Source organism: Thecamonas trahens (genome assembly GCF_000142905.1).
Source record: "Thecamonas trahens ATCC 50062 unplaced genomic scaffold supercont1.1, whole genome shotgun sequence".
Lineage (NCBI taxonomy): Eukaryota > Apusomonadida > Apusomonadidae > Thecamonas > Thecamonas trahens.
The window spans coordinates 420,960-438,107 of NW_013657679.1; the positions used below are offsets into that span (position 1 = coordinate 420,960).

At 66.3% G+C, this 17,148-nt stretch overlaps 7 protein-coding genes across 7 annotated transcripts; 2 read left to right on the forward strand and 5 right to left on the reverse strand.

The window, feature by feature from the left end:
• Positions 1-42: 42 nt before the first annotated feature.
• On the forward strand, positions 43-753 carry AMSG_00186 (peptidyl-prolyl cis-trans isomerase; the record flags this gene model as incomplete). The annotated part of the gene is made up of 2 exons (XM_013907594.1): positions 43-48; positions 307-753. 2 exons carry the CDS (start codon positions 43-45, stop codon positions 751-753), a joined length of 453 nt encoding a protein of 150 aa, XP_013763048.1.
• Positions 754-782: 29 nt separating this feature from the next.
• AMSG_00187 (uncharacterized protein) lies at positions 783-3,547 on the reverse strand (the record flags this gene model as incomplete). The annotated part of the gene is made up of 2 exons (XM_013907595.1): positions 783-2,460; positions 2,627-3,547. 2 exons carry the CDS (start codon positions 3,545-3,547, stop codon positions 835-837), a joined length of 2,547 nt encoding a protein of 848 aa, XP_013763049.1. The 3' UTR covers positions 783-834.
• A 168-nt stretch (positions 3,548-3,715) lies between these two features.
• AMSG_00188 (phosphatase tensin domain-containing protein) lies at positions 3,716-4,792 on the forward strand. The gene has a single exon (XM_013907596.1). It carries the CDS (start codon positions 3,731-3,733, stop codon positions 4,772-4,774), a length of 1,044 nt encoding a protein of 347 aa, XP_013763050.1. The 5' UTR covers positions 3,716-3,730; the 3' UTR covers positions 4,775-4,792.
• AMSG_00189 (uncharacterized protein) lies at positions 4,735-5,580 on the reverse strand. The gene has a single exon (XM_013907597.1). The coding sequence runs from the start codon at positions 5,503-5,505 to the stop codon at positions 4,783-4,785; it is 723 nt and encodes a 240-aa protein (XP_013763051.1). The 5' UTR covers positions 5,506-5,580; the 3' UTR covers positions 4,735-4,782.
• A 122-nt stretch (positions 5,581-5,702) lies between these two features.
• Positions 5,703-7,400, reverse strand: AMSG_00190 (uncharacterized protein; the record flags this gene model as incomplete). The annotated part of the gene is made up of 1 exon (XM_013907598.1): positions 5,703-7,400. One exon carries the CDS (start codon positions 7,398-7,400, stop codon positions 5,703-5,705), a length of 1,698 nt encoding a protein of 565 aa, XP_013763052.1.
• A 50-nt stretch (positions 7,401-7,450) lies between these two features.
• On the reverse strand, positions 7,451-9,932 carry AMSG_00191 (uncharacterized protein). The gene is made up of 2 exons (XM_013907599.1): positions 9,704-9,932; positions 7,451-9,359 (listed from the first exon to the last, which is right to left on the reverse strand). The coding sequence occupies exons 1-2, from the start codon at positions 9,920-9,922 to the stop codon at positions 7,629-7,631; spliced, it is 1,950 nt and encodes a 649-aa protein (XP_013763053.1). The 5' UTR covers positions 9,923-9,932; the 3' UTR covers positions 7,451-7,628.
• A 77-nt stretch (positions 9,933-10,009) lies between these two features.
• On the reverse strand, positions 10,010-16,823 carry AMSG_00192 (RapGAP/RanGAP domain-containing protein; the record flags this gene model as incomplete). The annotated part of the gene is made up of 2 exons (XM_013907600.1): positions 10,010-10,858; positions 10,909-16,823. The coding sequence occupies 2 exons, from the start codon at positions 16,821-16,823 to the stop codon at positions 10,039-10,041; spliced, it is 6,735 nt and encodes a 2,244-aa protein (XP_013763054.1). The 3' UTR covers positions 10,010-10,038.
• Positions 16,824-17,148: the final 325 nt, after the last annotated feature.

Below are 17,148 nucleotides of genomic sequence, written 5' to 3' on the forward strand. Positions count from 1 at the left end.
CCCCATCCCTGCTTCCACTACCCTTCCTTCCCCACCCTTGATATGGCCGTCTGTGCACGTCGGACTTGCCCTGCGGAAGCATCCTCTCGCCTCCCCTCCCCCCCCCCCCCCTCCCGAGCTCTTCACTTTGCTCCAATAACCCTCCCACTCTGCGCGCCAGCGTGCGGCGGGCTAAGCAAGCAGTGGACCATTTTTTTGGGCGCGGACCCACGGCGGCGCCCCCCCCCCACACCCACACCCACACCCACTCCGCCCGCCACGCAAACCATACTCACACCATCGCCTTGCTCCGCTCCGTTTGTCTAGCTCCGCTCGGACGTGGTCCCCAAGACCGCTGAGAACTTCCGCTGCCTCTGCACCGGCGAGAAGGGCACCGGCAAGTCGGGCAAGCCGCTCCACTTCAAGGGCTCCAAGTTCCACCGCGTGATCAACAACTTCATGCTCCAGGGTGGTGACTTTACCCGCGGCAACGGCACTGGCGGTGAGTCCATCTACGGCTCCAAGTTCAAGGACGAGAACTTCACCCTCAAGCACACCGGCCCGGGTGTCCTCTCGATGGCCAACGCTGGCCCGAACACCAACGGCTCGCAGTTCTTCATCTGCACCGTCAAGACCGAGTGGCTCGACGGCAAGCACGTCGTCTTCGGCTCTGTCGTCGAGGGCATGGACGTCGTTAAGGCCATCGAGGCTCTTGGCTCGTCGACTGGCGCCACGTCGAAGAACGTCATCATCGCCGACTGCGGCGAGCTCTAAGCCGTCTGCCCTCCTGCGTGCATAACAGTCTTTTTTGCCAGCTCTTTACCTTGTCCACACAGCTGTTACAGCCTCGTCTTTTCACTCCTTCCCCCTCTCGTCATCCGACGGGTTGTACATCAGCAAATCGTTGTCGAGCTCATAGTCGGCCTCGTCGTCGTACAGCACAGGGCTGCCATCGCGGCCGCCAAACCCGGTCGCGGCGGCGCCGCCAAACGAGGTGCGCGCCGCCGGCGACTCGCGGTGAGCCGACGTGCGAAAGGCCGACGACGGGGTCTCAGACGCCGACCGGCGGCGCGACTCACCGCCGTCAAACGAGCAGTCGGCGGCGCGGATGTCGTCGATGAGTGCCTCGACCTCGTGCATCCGTAGCTCAGACTCGGCATGCATAGCGGCGATGACCTGCGCGTGCTCGTCGCGGAGGTGCTGCATTTCACTGGCGTGTGCCGCGCGCATGCGCTCGATCTCCTCGTCCTTCCGCCCCAGTTGCTCTTCCACCTCGCGCCGGATGGCGGTGAGGTCGACGGTCTCGGGCGCGTCGTGCGGGTCGACGGCCGCCGGCGTCCCGGACTCTCTCACCCGGAGCTTGCTCTCGAGCTCAGCAACCTTGGCCTCGGCGGCGGCGCCGCGCTCGCGCGACGCCTCGAGCTCCTCGCGCAGTGCGGCGACAGTGGCACGGAGTGACTCGGACTCGTCGCGGGCCGGGACAACCGGATGCGCCGCCTGCTCCTGGAGCAGCTCGTTGTGGACCGCAAGCGTGTTGACGCGGTGCAGCAGCCGGGCCGTCTGCTCACGCTCCTGGCTCAGCAGCGACTCGACATGCTGCTTTTCCAGCGTCACCATGTTGACCTTGTGCAGCAGCGACTGGATGTCGCGCTTTCGCTGCGCGGTCTCGATGACCGAGTGTCGCCGCGCCTGGTCACGCTCGCGCTGCAGCGCGAGCTTGTACTCGTGCTCGAGCGCTGCTCGCCGCGACTCAGTCTCCTGCCATATTTGCGCGCTGATCGCCGCATGCTCGAGCTCGCGTCGCTTGGCCCGCTCCTCCATCACCGAGATCTTCATCGTCAGTGTCGAGACCTGGTGCAAGAGCCGTGACACGTCGCGGTGCTCCATCTTGAGCGACGCCGACCGCGACATCCGCCGCCTGCTGTCGTCCGCCTCGGCCGCCGCCGGACTCTGCTCACTGTTTGACTCGACTTGCAGCAGATCGAGCGAGAGGCTCGGCTCGAGTGAGAGCGCCGCCGTCGGCGACGCCGCCGTCGGCGACGCTGCCGACGCCGACACCGACGCCGCCGACGCCACCACACTGGCGTCTCTGCTTGCCCGCCGTCGCTCTCCGGCACTGAGCTCCATACCTGGCCACGGCAGCTCGGCCACTGCGGCCACCGCCGCCGCCGCCGCCGCCGCTGCCAGCTCGCGGAAGCTCCCAGGCAGAGCAGGCTCGGGCGAGTACGGCGAGGCCGACTCGTCCGAGTACGAGTACACGTTGGAGCACGAGCCGGAGCCAGAGCCGGAGCCGGAGCCAGAGCCGTCGCCAAACACCACCACCAGCGAAACGTCGTCGCGCCCGGTTGCCCGTCGCAGCCGCCGCACGGGGTCGTGGGCCACAGCTCGGGTCTGGCGCGAGTGCGCCCGCTGGCCATACGACGCCCGCTGGCCGTGCGACGCCCGCTGGCCGTGCGACGCCCGCTGGCCGTGCGACGCCCGCTGGCCGTGCGACGCCCGCCGCCGCCGCCGCTGCCGCTGCCCGCTGCTCCTCCGCCTCTCCGCCCGCGTCTGCAACTGTGACGGTGTGTGTGTGTGCGAGTGTCGGGAGTTTCTGGACCGCGGCATGGTGTCGGGTGCGTGCTCAGCCGAGTCGAGTGCCGCCCACGCCCGCCCGGGCGGGAGTAGAGGCTGCGGCCTTGGCCTCAAACACCAGCGTCGCCTGCGTGACGACAAACTGCATCGGATCGGCTGGCGGGCAGTGAAAGTGAGCCCACTTGAGGCTCGCTGATCCGGCCACGGGCGCGAGGACTAACCGGTGGGTGACCAGCGCCTGCCAGCCGCGCGGCATGTACTCCGAGTGCTGGGTTGCCGCCTCGTCTGCAGGCGCAAACAACGCCGGCTTGACCGCCACCACCACCAGCACCCGCGACGCTGCTAGGAGCGCGGCTACCCACCGATGCAGACTCTCGTTGACCCGGGCCGCCCCATCGACGCCCGCCCGCCCTTGCCAAAAGAACGGCGCAACATCGTCGAGTGCCACAAGCGCCAGCGGAAGCGCGCCCTGCGCTGCTGGCGGCTCGTCGGTCACACCCGTTAGCAGCGCCGCCAGCGTCAGCTCCAGCTCGCCCGCGCTACGCGGCCGGTAGATGACCAGATGCCCGAGGCAAGCCGCCGCAAACGCCGTCGCCTCGTCAGGAAGCGGCTCGCGCCCGGCGTCTGCAAGCGCCAGCTCGAAGCGGGCCGCCAGCATCCGCGCCAGCACTCGGGTCTTGAACTTGAGCGACGTGTCGACGACCGCCGCCCGCTCACCGCGGCCATGCATCGGCACCCCGTCCCAGGCCTCGGGCATGACCACTGCACACAGCATGTTGTACACCAGCTGTGTCTTGCCGCTCCCGGCCTCGCCGTACACCTCCAACACCGAGCCGCCCACCAGCGGCGCGTCGGCCAGCACCTCGTCCACCGCCTCCAGATGGGTCCACAGCGGCGTTCGCTGCGCCCGCCGCACAATGTCCAGTAAGCTCTCGTCCGGCCTGCACGAAAAGGCCTTGCAGCAGCTCGCTGCGACACACTCTGCGTCAGCCATACGCGCGAGACGAGCGGTGGTCTCTCTCTCTCTTTCTCTCTCTCTCTCTCTCGCTCTCTCTCTCCCCCCCCCCCCCTTCCACCGTCCAAAAAAGGTCGTAAAACTTGCGGGCAGGCATTCCGTTCCGATCGATCGCACCTGCCACCCACCCACCCACCCACACCCAACGCCCTCACACCCGCCATGGCAGCATCCCTCCGCAGGCTTGTGTCGCAGAAGAAGGTCCGGTACCAGGAAGATGGGTTCGACCTCGACCTGACGTATGTGACCCCACGGGTCATTGCCATGGGCTTCCCGGCTTCTGGCGTAGAGGCCGTCTACCGCAACCCGATGAAGGAGGTCAAGAGATTGCTGGAGGCCAAGCATGGCGCGGCGTACAAGGTGTACAACCTGTGCGCCGAGTCGAAGCACCAGTACGCACCAGATGCCTTTGCGCCTGCCCAGCAGACCGATGACTACGAGTTTGAGGACCACAACGCCCTCCCGCTGCCGATCCTCGCCGACCTCGCCACCGACGTTGCCGCCTTTCTTGCCGCCGACGACGCCAACGTTGTCGCCATCCACTGCAAGGCCGGCAAGGGCCGGACTGGCCTCGTTGTCGCCTCTCTCCTCCTGCATCTTGGCGAGGTCGCATCGGCCGATGCAGCGCTCGAGCACTTTGCCTCGGTCCGCACCTCGGACGGCAAGGGTGTTTCGGTCCCGTCGCAGAAGCGGTACGTCCAGTATTACGCCAGCCTCCTCGATGCCGGGCTCCGCGACGCCGCTGCCGCCGCCCTCGACCTTCCGTCCGCCCAACGGGCCGCTGCCCTCGACGCCGCCATCCCACGCGCCACCATCGTCCTCGACGCCGTCACCATGCACACGGTGCCCAAGTTTGACGTCCGCGGCGGCTGCGATCCCTACGTCGTCGTGGACACCTTTCACGACGGCGAGCTCGTCCGGACCGACACCGCTCCGCATGTCAAGAACGAGGACTCGGTCACCATCGACTTGCCCGGCGGCGTCACAGTCGGCGCCGACTTTCGGGTCACTCTGTACGACGCCGACGTGGGCGGCGGCGACGATCTCATGTGCTACTTTTGGCTCAACCCGGCGCAGCTGCTTGCCGACGCGCCGGCCGGCGAGTATGTCCTACCCCACGACGCCATCGACGGTGTCCACAAGGACAAGAAGAAGAAGCACTTTGACCCGTCGTTTGCGCTCGCCATCACCTTTCATGCTGTGTAAACGCGTATTCACTTGTCCGGAAAGTGGCCAAAGGTGCGGTACCGCCCGCCGGTGCCCGGGCCCGACGAGAGCGGAAGGAGCGACGCGCCCGAGTACATGCTCGCCTCGGCGCCGGAGCGGTAGAGGGCGATCGAGGCGGCGATCGAGAGGAACGGAAGCGCGGCGGCGAGCCAGGCGGCCCACGCAAGGTCGGCAACCTTGGAGGCAACCACCTCGTTGTTGGTCACCCGGCCGCCGACAAACCACACAGTGACCGCCGCCACGTTGAGCGCCGCTGCCAGCCCGCCAACAAGCGCGCCGCGCTGGGCGGCAAAGCCGGAGGCTGTCGGCTGATCGAGCGCCTGCTGCGAGGCACAGAACATAGCAGCAGCAAGCTGGCCGGCGTAGCCGACCACGGCAAAGACCAGCGCAATGAGCGCCGCCAGCGAGCAGTACCACAGCTGCTCCATGCCGTCCACAATCTTGGCCGTCGTTGCCTTGGCAGCTTCGTCGCTGATCTTGTGCGCGTAGCGGTAAAAGCCGAGCGTCTCTGCCAGCGAGACGCACACGTCCATGTTGTAGTCAAGAAGCCCGTCCGGATCCACGGGGCTGTTGGCCGTGTGGGTACACATGGCCAGCAGTCCCACGTCCTCTCCAGAGGCAGAGTACCAGTGGTTGGAGGCCAGCGCAACCGCGAGGCCCAGCACCACCAGCAGGGTGGTTACCGCTGCAGCCACAGGCACACCGGACATGACCAGAGTGAGCAAGCGGGCGTGTGCGTGTGTTGGGTGCGTGTGCTTGTGTGTGTGCGTGTGTGTGTGGTAGAGACTGGTGTGTGTGGCGGTGGCGGCGTGCCGTGGCTGCTCTCCTGCACAGAGTGTCATGCGCTGGCTTTTTCGTGGCACGTGTGCGCGTTTTTGGCGGGCAGGCTACGCGGCGCGGAAGCAGACTACGATGGCCTGGCCGCGGCGTCGCCGGCCGCCACGCCTGTGATGTGGCTTCCACCTCGATGGATGGCGGCGTCGACGTCGGCGTCGTTGCCGGCAGCGAAGGCGGCGAGCTTGGCGTCGAGGACACGGAGAAAGACGGCCTCGTCGTCGGAGAACTCGGACGATGTGGCAGACGCGCGGGCTCGCATGGTCTCCGCCATGTGCTCGAGGCCGGTGACAAAGCTCTCACGGAAGGTCGCCGCCAGGCCTGCAAGAACCAGGCGGTGCTGCGAGAGCGCACCGAGCGAGGCAAGCAGGGCCGGATCGCCGAGCGAGCGCATGTCGGCCGCCACGGTCGAGAGTGAGGCCACCGCGTCCTGCAGAACCGCGAGGTGCGAGGGGAGGCCACCGAGGCCGAGTCCCTCGGGCAGGGCGCTGTAGGGGTTACCAGCCGGGGCATTCGGCTTGTTCCCACCGAGCAGGCCGGAGACTGCGCCGTAGAGCATCGAGGCCGCGTCGGTCGAGCTCGGCTCGGCGACACCGGTCGCGGGATACATGCCTGATGCCTGGCCGGCAATCGAGAGGAGCGGGAACGGCGTGCCAGATGAGGGGCTCAAGCCGGCGGCGGCGGTAGTTGCGCTTCCTGACGCAGGCATCTCGTCCTGAAACGATGGGACGAGCGCCTCCCACTCGCGGTTGCGGCCGTAGCGCTTGAGGGTGCGGTAGGTGGTGAAGAGGAGGAAGAACATGCCGAGCTGAGCCAGAGCAGCGAGGCCGGCCATAAACGCGATCCAGTTGGTCACCACCGATGCACAGGTGTAGACCAGGTTGGGAAACTCGGAGTTGAGACCCGAGAACCGGGCCGAGTGGCACGAGAACGAGTTGAGCTCGCCCTGGACCGAGAACACCGTGATCTGGAGGGCGGCCATGACAAAGATGACGGCGTAGACAATGATGGCGACGACCTTGAACCGACGGAACCGGTCGATGACGTCCTGGATGTCGTTTTCCATGCTAAGCGCAATCTCGTGCGGCGTCTCGAGCGGCGCCCACGGCGTGTCGTCAATGAGGGTGGCGTACGGGTCCGAGGCGTCAGATGCCGAGCGCGAGCGCGGAGTCGCTTGCGGCGAGAGCGGGCGGTCAGTGGCGAGAGCGGGCTGCGGGGCGGCGGCCGCGCCTGGTCGGGCTGGCATCGTTGCCGAGCGCGCCGCAAAGGTGCCCGAGAGCGGCCTGCCGGCCTGCGATGAGGTGCGTGCTCTCAGCGAGCCGCCGTACGGCGGGCCGCGGACCGAGCCGTAGACCGAGCCAGCCATGGGAGTTTGCGGGGTGTTTGCCAAGGCGATCTGGTACTCATCGTGCTTGATGCGCTTGCGAATGGCGGCCGTGAGGTCAGAGAGGTACGACGACGAGCGCGAGTAGACAAAGAGCGCGTAGACAATGAACAGCAGGGTGGTGGCGAGGGTGTAGTAGAGCTGCTTGAACTGCGACGCGCACTTTAGCTGAACAAAGTCGATCTCCGGCAGCTCTGCCAGAGTCACGTTGTGCTTGGCTGTGTTGGGCGGAGTGCACTTGACGTGGTTGGAGAGGAGAGTGATGACCACTGCCACCTCGAGCAGTGCAATGATCATGATGGTGTTGCGCAGCGAGTCCTCGGTGTACCGGCCCTTTGTCGGCCGCCGCAGCGCCGCCACAAACGACGAGAGGCCTTCTGCCGACATGTGGACAGGAGGTGGGTGGTGGGACGCCGGAGTGTGGTGTATGTGTGTGCGTGTGTGTGTGTGTGTTTGGGGGGGGGAGTGTGGTGTGGCCTGTGCGACACTGTTGGCTCTGGTGGTCCTCCCGGCGTGCGGCCAGGCGTGGCGCGTGTGTGCGACTTTGTCGGCCACGTTAACACGGGCATGGTCATAACTTTGGTTTGATGTCGATCTAGGAAAGCGGGAGCCAGGCTAGCGACGGTCGGTCTTGCCGTTGCCACGCTTGCCTGAGAGCATCCACTTGGGCTTGGAGGCGACGATGACACGGTCAGCCGTACCGCGCTTGCCGTCGGCGTTGATCTGCTTAAAGGCGTACTTGCGGAGCATCTTGGCCTTGTCCGAGTCGGTGGCTGCGATACCGGCCTTGTTGCGCGGGGCGCGGGCGCCCTTGGCCTTGCGGATGGCGGCCGAGCCGATGCCGGCGCCGCGGGCGCGGCGGGCGCCAAAGTCGTCGTCGTCGTCGCCTTCTGTGGACATGGCCATGCGATCGTTGCGGAGCTTGCGCGAGGCACGGGCACGCGAGGTGGTCTCGCCGGCCGCGACGCGAGCGCGGATGCGCGAGGTGTCGTACCCGAGCTCGTCGAGCGACTTGAGATCGCCGACGGACTTGCGGCGGGCGGTGCGGGGAAGAGGGCGCGAGTTGGCCGACTTGCGGACAAAGGCGGCCTTGTTGATGAGGATCTTCTTGGACTTGATGGCACGGACAGCGGCCTTGCGCTCGTCGCGGTGCGGGTCGTCGTCGTCGTCCGACTCTGCGGCGGCACGGGCCAGCCGCTCCTCCTCCTCGCGCTCGAGCTCGTCGAGACGGGCGAGGATGTCCGGGTCCAGAAAGTCGGCCACGTTGTGGCCGTCGAGGATCTCCGGCACCACGTCGTAGCGCCAGTCTTCGTTCTCGAGAATGTGCTCGGCACGTAGGTCGACCGAGAACTTGCCGGCGCCGCCGTTGCGGGCCTCGATGTCCTTGAGGAGGAGGCGGCCCTCGGAAGCACCGCCGCGGCGGCTCGGGATCATGGGCGGGCGCTCGATGTCGTCACGCGCCACAGGCATCGACTTGTGCAGGCGGACCTTGAGCCGGTCTGCGTTGGTCGTCGTCGCCAGCTTCTCACGCTGCCGCTGCGCAAGCAGCCGGTCGCACGCCGACGCCTTGACCTCGGCGAGACCCTCCTCGGTGAGGCCCGACATGGCCATGACCTCCACGCCGTCGGTTTCCACCAGCGACTGGATGAGCGCCTTATCGTCGTCGTCGAGGTCGTTCGGCCGGACCACGTCGATCTTGTTGAGCACCACAGTCAGCGGCTTGTTGGCAAAGAGCGGCGTGATGTTGCGGAAGAGGCCGACCTGCTGCTCGATCGAGTAGCCGCACTGCTCCGAAATGTCGAGGAAGAACAGGATCGAGGCCTTCAGGTGCGCCAGCGCCGTGATCGACTGCATCTCGATGGTGTTCATGTCCTGCAGAGGGTGGTCGAGCACGCCGGGCGAGTCGACAACCTGCCACCGCGTGTACTTGTAGTCAAAGTGGCCCACAAACAGCGACTGCGTCGTGAAAGCCCACGGCTGCACGTCAACGTCGGCACGCGACAGCTTGTTCACCGTCGTCGACTTGCCGCAGTTGGGGAACCCGCACACAAGCAGCGTTGGATCCGTCGGGTCGATCGACGGCAGACGAGAGAGATGCTGCCGCACCTGCTCCAGATACGCCAGTGCAGACTTCTGCTTCTTCAGAATGGTGCACATCCGTCCCAGAGCCGCCCGCTTCAGCGTCTTGCACCGATACAGCGAGTCACCAAACTTGAGCAGCCGAATGTAATCCTTGCCCACACGCTCCACCAGCCGCAGCGCCGTGGCGATCTGGCCCAGTGCGAGCTTGTAGTGGTCGCGATCGTAGAGCACGTTCATCAGCGAAGCCATGAACGGGTGGAGTTCCTACAGTGATTGCCGAGGGCAGAGGGTGTGTGTGAGTGAGGGCGAGTGAGTGGCGAGCGGAGGACATGAGGCAAAGGGTGTGTGTGTGTGTGGTTGGGGGGGGGGTGGCTGGGCAAGGGAGATGATATGATGGTCACTTGCCGGGCCCATCCGTTTCCATCCGAAAGTTGAAAGAGGCTGACGGTGCGGGCGGGGCAGGAGGGGAGGAGGGAGGAGGGAAGAGGGGGGGGAGGGACGGGAAGGGCATGTGATGGGCGGGGAGGACATGGGCGTGGTGGTGGTGGCGGTGGAGGGAGGGAAGGACAATGTCGGTAGGGTGAGGGCAGGCATGCGGGTGGACGTACGTCGATGACCGGGAACTCGTCGAGGATGCCCCGCAGGCGGTCGGCAAAGCACTGCTGGGCAAAGCGGACGGACCGGGTGTAGTGCTGGCGGATACGGGAGATGTGGAAGGTGGTGCGGACCACAGTCGGCGTCTGCCGCTGCGTCTTGGACAGGCAGATGTCGATAAAGTCCGTCGCCGACGGGACCACCGTGATGGACTTGAACGAGTAGACCGGCATGGTCGGACTCGGGGAGTGGGGTGTGGGCTGGCGAGCGGTCGACCTCGTGCCGCGGCCGCTTGCTGGATCAATCCCAGCCAGCCTGCATGGCCTTGGCTTGTTTCTATTTCAACTGCTCATCCATCATCTATCATGCCAAGCGCGTCAGCCTCGAGCATGCGCAGCTCAGCGGCGACCATCTCGTCGAGCGCCGCGAGTTCGTCGGCGGCTATGGCTGCCGCCCGCTCGGCGGCGGCCTTGAACGCCGCCGCTTTGAGCCGCGCCACAATCCGCCGCAACGTCGCGCCCATGTCGGCCACCACAATCGCGGCCTCGGCGACCTCGATGCAGGCCCGGACCAGCGCACCGCACGAGTCTTGGACGGGAATCCAGTCACTCACGTGGGGCGCCGCGAGCACGCTTGCCACACGCTGCACCGCGGCCAGCACCGCTAGCGCCTCGTCGGCCTCCAGCAGCGCGTCGAGCTCGAGCACTGCGGCACCCAGCCGCTTGCGAAGCGCCGTCATCCCTGCCTGAGGTACCGCGCGCGCCCCACCGAGTGCCACCACTGCGTCCGACGCCGCAGCAAGCACATTCATCACCGCAAGATCGCGTTCGCTCAGTGCTGCACGCGCAAGCTCGTCCTCCACCGACCGTGTCAGAGGCTCGTGCAGCGCGTGTGGGACCACAGCAGGCCCCTCGGACGACATCGACGAGTCTGATGCGTTGTACTTTGTGCTCTCTATCTCGTCAGAGAGTACCGATGACGACGTCGTCGTCCCGTGAGGCAAGTCCTCGCTTGACGCCACCATCGTCAGCATCCGCGTCAGCTCCTCGTCTCCACTCTCCACAGACGCATTGGAACCCGACGAGAAGACTTTGCCCCACATCACGTCGTCCACTGGCGCCATCAGCGACCGCATCTCGACATGAGACTCGTCGGCGGTGTCCACAAGACTGAGTGTGGGAGTCAGCCCTTCCCGCCTCGGCTCGAGCCCAGCTCGGACGACACAAAGCTCGACTCGTCGTCGTCATCCATGTCGGCCGGATGCATAATAACAACCGGTAGGGCCAAGGTAGTGGGCTGGTCGTCGTCGCCGTCGTTGTCAGTGCCTTCATCGTCAAACACACATGCGTGTGGCTCGCTCTCATCCGGCTCGCTCACGCCTGCCTCGCTCTCGACTGCGGCCTGCGCCATAGCCAGCGCTGCCTCGAGCGCCGTCGCCCCGATAGTCGCGTCCGAGTCCGAGTCGAGCAGCGAGTCGTCGGTGGCACACTGTAGGTCAGTGAAGCCGCCCTCGACCACGCTCGGCTCGTCGCTGATCACACAATGCGAGCTTTCCGCCTCGGCCTTCAGATCATCAGGAGCGACAAGCGGCCCGGCCACTGCGGCCTGAGCACCCTCGGCGGCGTCATCATCGGTCTTGAATGCGTTCGAGTCGCCGGAGATGTCCATCTCGCTAAGCGAGAGCGTCGAGACGTGCGAAACCACCCGCCGCAGCGGCGAGTGGATCTCTTCCGGCACAAAGGCAAGGCCACGGAGGCCGGGCCGCACCATCGAGCCCCCAATCTCGTCTGGGTGTGGCGCTTCAGCGAGAAGTGCCACGTTGGCGGCGTTAAAGACAAGCTCCGACCGCACAATGAGGCCAGGCGTGCCAAAGTCCGGAAAAGCCTCGGCCCACGCGGCAGATCCGGCCGCAAACAGCGCGCAGCTCCGGACCGCAAGCTCCGGCGCCGCCGCCGTTGCTTCACCGAAGGCAGCAGGCCCTCCGCCTTCAGGCAGCGCGCCAGCGAGCGCGAGGGCACGATCGACTGCCGCCCGAAGTTCGGGCAGGTCTGCAAACGACGCGGTCGTCAATGCTGCCCAGTGCGTGTGCAACAGCGTCGCAATCCGCGCCAGGGTCACTGAGAGCGGTGGCAAGACCCGGATGCCAAAGTTCTCTGACGCGGCCGCCATGGCAGCGTCCGATGCGGCTGCCAGCGCACGCCCAAACTCGGTCGCCTGCTCCCGTGCCTGGGTAGTCTGCATCCACGAGCGCATCTCGAGCACGTCACAGAGCGCAAGCACCAGCTCGGCCACAAGGTCGCGCCAAAGCGAGCCCGGCTTGAGCGCGTAGAACATGGCGATGAGCGGTGTCAAGTTTGCGTCGACAAGTGTCCGCAGCAGAAAGTCATACGCCGCCGGCGAGTCAGCCACGTAAACCGCCTCCAGCCGGGACTCGACAAACAGTTTTCCGACGCTGCCGGCGGCAACAGTGGTGTCGACCACGGCATCGCCATTCGGGCCCGACCCGCTCACGCCGTTAGCGCTCTCCTGCAGAGCCGACAGATCGTGCCACTCGGTCCACTCGGCGCGCCGACCGGCCTGCAACGGGTTCTCGGCCGCGTGGCGCGCAAGGTACTGTGCCAGCGCATGGATTGGAAACGAGACCACGCCAAGCATCTTGTTCGTTTTGGAGAACCGATCACGCGACTTGATTCGCACCACCAGTCGCTGCGCGGAAGTCTCTGGCGACTGGACCGGAAACTCAAAGTCCTCGTCAAAGTTTGGATCCAGCGACTTGGCTACCACCGCCGTTTTGAACGAGGTCCGGCCAAGCGCGAGCTTGACGTACGGATCGGCTGAGCCCGACGACGACCGCGGTGCAAGACCGCGGGCCCGCAGCACACGCACATGTAGGATCCAGTCGGTCTCCGACCTGCGCTGCCGCCGGAGCGAGAGAGCAAGCTGGATGGCACCGGTGACCAGGCCGTCCTGGGACGACGGCGGGAGCAGGTCGTGCCATGCTCCAGACGTCCGCGGATTGGCTAGCTCGTCGAGCGGGAGCCAGAGCGAGCCGACTTGGTTGAGGAGCACCGAGCCGCGCTTTCGCGACTTGGCCTTGGCCTTGCCCTTGTTGTACAGTACCACCTCCATGTGAGTCGCACCGCGCGCCACCTCGCACTCGAGCGGCGGCGAGAGCTCCTGAGCAGAGAGCACGGTCGAGAGCTGCGTTGCAGACGCCGCCACCCCGTGGACAACCGCCTTGGTTCCAGCCACCGCGGCATCGCCTCGCAGCCGAAAGGCAAGGAACCGCAGAAACTTGCAGCTGTTGTCTGAGCCGGCGAGCGGCGGCGCCGGCGAGCTCCGCCCTTGGCTGCCGGCGAGCGACGACTCGGGCGTGGCCGCCCGTGAGAGCACTGGTGTCGATTGCGCCGGCGGCAGCGACGACGAGTCGGCTCGGCGCCGGCCGAAATGCCGTGGCGTCAGCTTGAGCGTCTTGGGCGACGGCGGGACAAGGGTGGCTCCCGACGGCATCGACTCGTTGAGAGATATGCCTGTCGACGACTTGGCCAAGAGTGGAATCGAGCCGGACCGCTCCAGCGGCGGCGGCGTCCGCGGCGCCATCGACGCCGCATGCCGCAGATCACCTGTACGTTGCGGGACGCTGTTAAGCGACTGTGAAAACGTCGCCGTGTGTACACGCGCTCCTTGGCCTTGCCCGGGCTCGGCCCCGTACAGCTCTGATGGATGGACCGCGTGGGTCAAGTGGAGCGTAATGAGGGACGGCGCGGCTGCTGCCGACTCGGCCGCCCGCATCGCCAGCGGCGCGCAGTGCGAGAGCTGCTGTCGCAACGGCCGTGTCGTGCACGGGCTCGTGTATGTCAGCGAGTCGACGAGGACGCCCGACGCCAGCGCATACATCTCTACCCCAGTGGCAAAGTGCGCGAGCAAAAACGCAGTGGCTTTGGCCGAGAACGGCGCCGCAAGCACGTGCAAGGCTTCCATCGGCGATCGTCGCCACGGCACCGCCAGTCGGAGCCGCGGCTTGGCACCTCGTGACAGGGCCCACTCGATGACCAGCGCCCCGAGTGATCCACCCAGCACGCATCCCTTGGCACCCAGCGCCAGGATGTGCGTCAGCTTGCCGACGGATGCCCCGGCGCGCTTGCTCCGCGCGGCCCGGTAAGTGTCGAGGCGCGGGAGGGAGCCGACAGGGAGGAGTGCAGTGACTCGGACGAGCTCGCCGCTCACGAGCGCAAAGACGACTGGCTCGGTGTCGGACGCCGATGCCAGCGCCAGCGCCGATGGTGGTTGCGGGAGCACCATCCGCGCGAGTGGCACAAGCGCATGCGCGAGCGGCGGCGTAAAGACGCCGCCGGTGTACGACGGCGCCTGTGCAGACGTTGCTTCGAGCAGTGACGCCAGCTGAATGGCGGAGAAGATGCCGAGCGAGCCGCGGGCGTCGGCAACGGCAAGAAAGTCCTCGGTCGCCGCCACTGCCACCACTTTGGCTGAGAGCGGAAAGGCAAAGACGCCAACTGCACGCGGCGGCGAGATTCCGAGCTGCATGCCATACAGCGCGGTCTTGCCGCGACCGGCGATGAGAATGACCGAGTTGGGCGAGGCCGGCGGCACCAGGACAAGTAGCAGGTCAATGCGCGGGAGCGGTGCAAGCCGGAGGCACGCCGAGTCCTGGCCCGAGTTGAAGAAGAGAGCAGCGGCGGTGGCAAAGACGCACGCGTCCGAGCCCGGCAGCGAGACAACGGTGGCGACGTCGGCTGGCACGTCGTTGAGGCGGATACGGGTGGCGAGGACCCGCGGCGTCACCACACGGCCGACCAGCAGCGCCTCAGCAACGTGGCGGGTGGCGGCCAGCGCGCCCGGCTCGCTAGCAGCGAGCACGTTGCCCGCCGACGGCGATGGCGGCGGCTCGTCGTGGACGAGCGAGTGGAGATACTGCGACCGCGTCCGCGACGCGCGGAGTTCAAACTCGGTCGAGGCGTAGACAGCCTTCTCGCCGTTGATGGCGAGCGCAAGGAGGTGGTGGGCAAAGTACTCGTTACGCGGAATCAGGTGCGGCGAGGGCGGGCCAAAGGCACGCACGCCCTTTTTGACCGCCACCGACAGCGCGTAGTGGTCCGGGTGTGCATCTGAGGCGCGGACGACCAGGACCACGTTGGTGTACTGCGAGGTGTACGACGCCAGCCGAAACGGCGCGTCGCCCTCGAGAAAGACGATGACGACGATGTCGTTGCCAATGAACCGCTTGCGCTGAATCCGTTGGTCGTCGGTCTCGTCGTACTGCAGCTCGGTCGAGACGTGGAAGACCACGTCGTGGCCCATGTACCGCCGGACCCGGGTGTACTCGCCCGAGTCGTCGTGCCGCGTGTCTAGCTGCGCCGAAAAGCCCGGATAGCCTTTGAGCCGGACCCGCGGGCCGAGAAGGTTGAGAAAGGCCTCAAAGGCGGCCGACGGCTCGCGATTGGAGTAGTACTCATCCTCGTTGGTCTGGCCGGCCTGCGCATACAGCAGCCCAAGCTTGATGCCGCCGAGCGTGCCCGAGAACGCCTCGAGCTTGGTGAGTGTAGCGCGGAAGGATGCATCGGGTGTAACTCGTGTCAGCGACCGGGTCTTGCGCTTGATGACCGGTCGCGCGTCGGCGGGGATGGCGTCGAGCAGGTCAAAGACTGTCGGCGGGGCGTCGCCGACGCTCACACTCACGGCATGGTAAGAGATGGAGCTCACTCGCCACACAATGACATAGTACTCGGCTTCGATGCCGGAAGAGAGGGCAGAGCCGCCGCCGCCACTCGCTATCGGTGAGGCCGGCGGTGGGCAAGCGTCGTACTCGAGGCCGAGGACAGTGATGACAAACGGCGATTCGGACGCCGCCGACGAGAGCGTCGCTTCCGAGCCGACAAACGCGTCGTGTGCGAGATGCGCAAAGTACCGCGCATACCACATTGTTTCGTCGTCTGGCGACTCAATGTACGCTGACGCACAGGTCCGGATCACGTCCTGTGCCGTCACCGAGCTCGAATGTGCAAGCTCGGACGAGAGCGACGAGAGGAGGTAAAAGTCGGAAGATGGCTCGATGATGGGCGAGGTCTGCCGAAGTACCGGCGTCAGCGGCACTGACGGCACGCTTCGCTCCAGCACATACGGCGGCGGGCCGAGCGGGAGCGTTCGCGAAAACTCGGCTGCGAGCGCGGTGACTGGCGTGGCATCGAGCCCGACGTGGGAGAGATGCGGCATCATCTCGGTGTCGACGCCGGTCATCCCGAGCGGGAGCGTAGTCATTGCGAGCGCAACCACAATTCGGATGGGCCCGCCAATGACCAGCCAGTGCATGGCGCCAGCAAACGGCGGCGAGCTCTCCTCGGGCTCCTCGGCCGGAGCCAGGGGGACGGCCGTGACCGACGCAGGCTCTGCGCCGACCATAATTTCGACGTCGAGCTCGCGCGGCAGTGGAAGCGGAAGTAGGAGCGGCGCACTCGGCGGCGTGGCGCAGGGCAGGAGCGACGAAAAGACGTAGTACCGGATCGGAGGTGCAGGTGTGGCCGTCGCCGCGCTGGTCACCGGCGGGAGCACCGATGCCCGCATTCCGATCTCGAGACCGTCCGGCGCTTCAACGACCCGCGCCTGTAGCAGAACGGCACCCTCGTAGGCCTCGGCGCTCGCTGCCGACGAGGTGGACGACGACGACGACGACAGCGTCTTGCGCTGTGTACTCGACGAGATCGACGATGCCGAGTCGGACGATGCGCTGGAAGTCGTCGAGAGCGGCGACGGTGATGCCGGCTCATCATCGACGTGGTCCGAGGCAGACCGTGGCGAGAGTGCTGACGAGGTGATCGATCCGGTGTCGGACGAGTCGTCATGGCTTGCCGAGCTCCTTGGCTCAGCGTTGGTCTGGGTTTGGGTGGGGGGGGGCTGGCTCGCAGCGGCAGGTGGAGGGAGGTTGGCACTGGAGGGCGGCGAGAGCGGCGAGAGCGGCGAGAGCGGCGAGAGCGGCGAGCATGGGCAGGAGGACGTCAGCTCTGCCGACATGTCTTGCTGTGTAACAAGGTGGGTCGAGGTCTCTGGCGAGCACTGCGAGTCTACCTGGAGGACCAGGCCCGAGTACGCCCCAGTGGCTGGTCCAGGAAGCAGTGCCATGGCCTGTACTGTGTGTGTGTGTGTTTGTGTGTGATGGGCGGTATGGATGTGGATGGGTGGGTGGGTTGCGGTGGCAGCGGCGGAAGGTGGAGGGGAGGGGGGGGGGGGGAGGGGTGGTGGTGAGAGTGTTGGAGAGGGTGAGAGTGACCTCTCTGCCGGGTGCCGAGTGTCGGGTGGCTGGTCACCTGGCCACAAACCAATCGACACCAGCCATGCCATTTGCCATTTGGCTCTGCCACCCAAACTGCCGCAAATGACGGTACGTTCACCACTCTTCGCTCGTCCGCGCCAACCGACCCGCCACTCGCCCCCTCGCTACTATAAT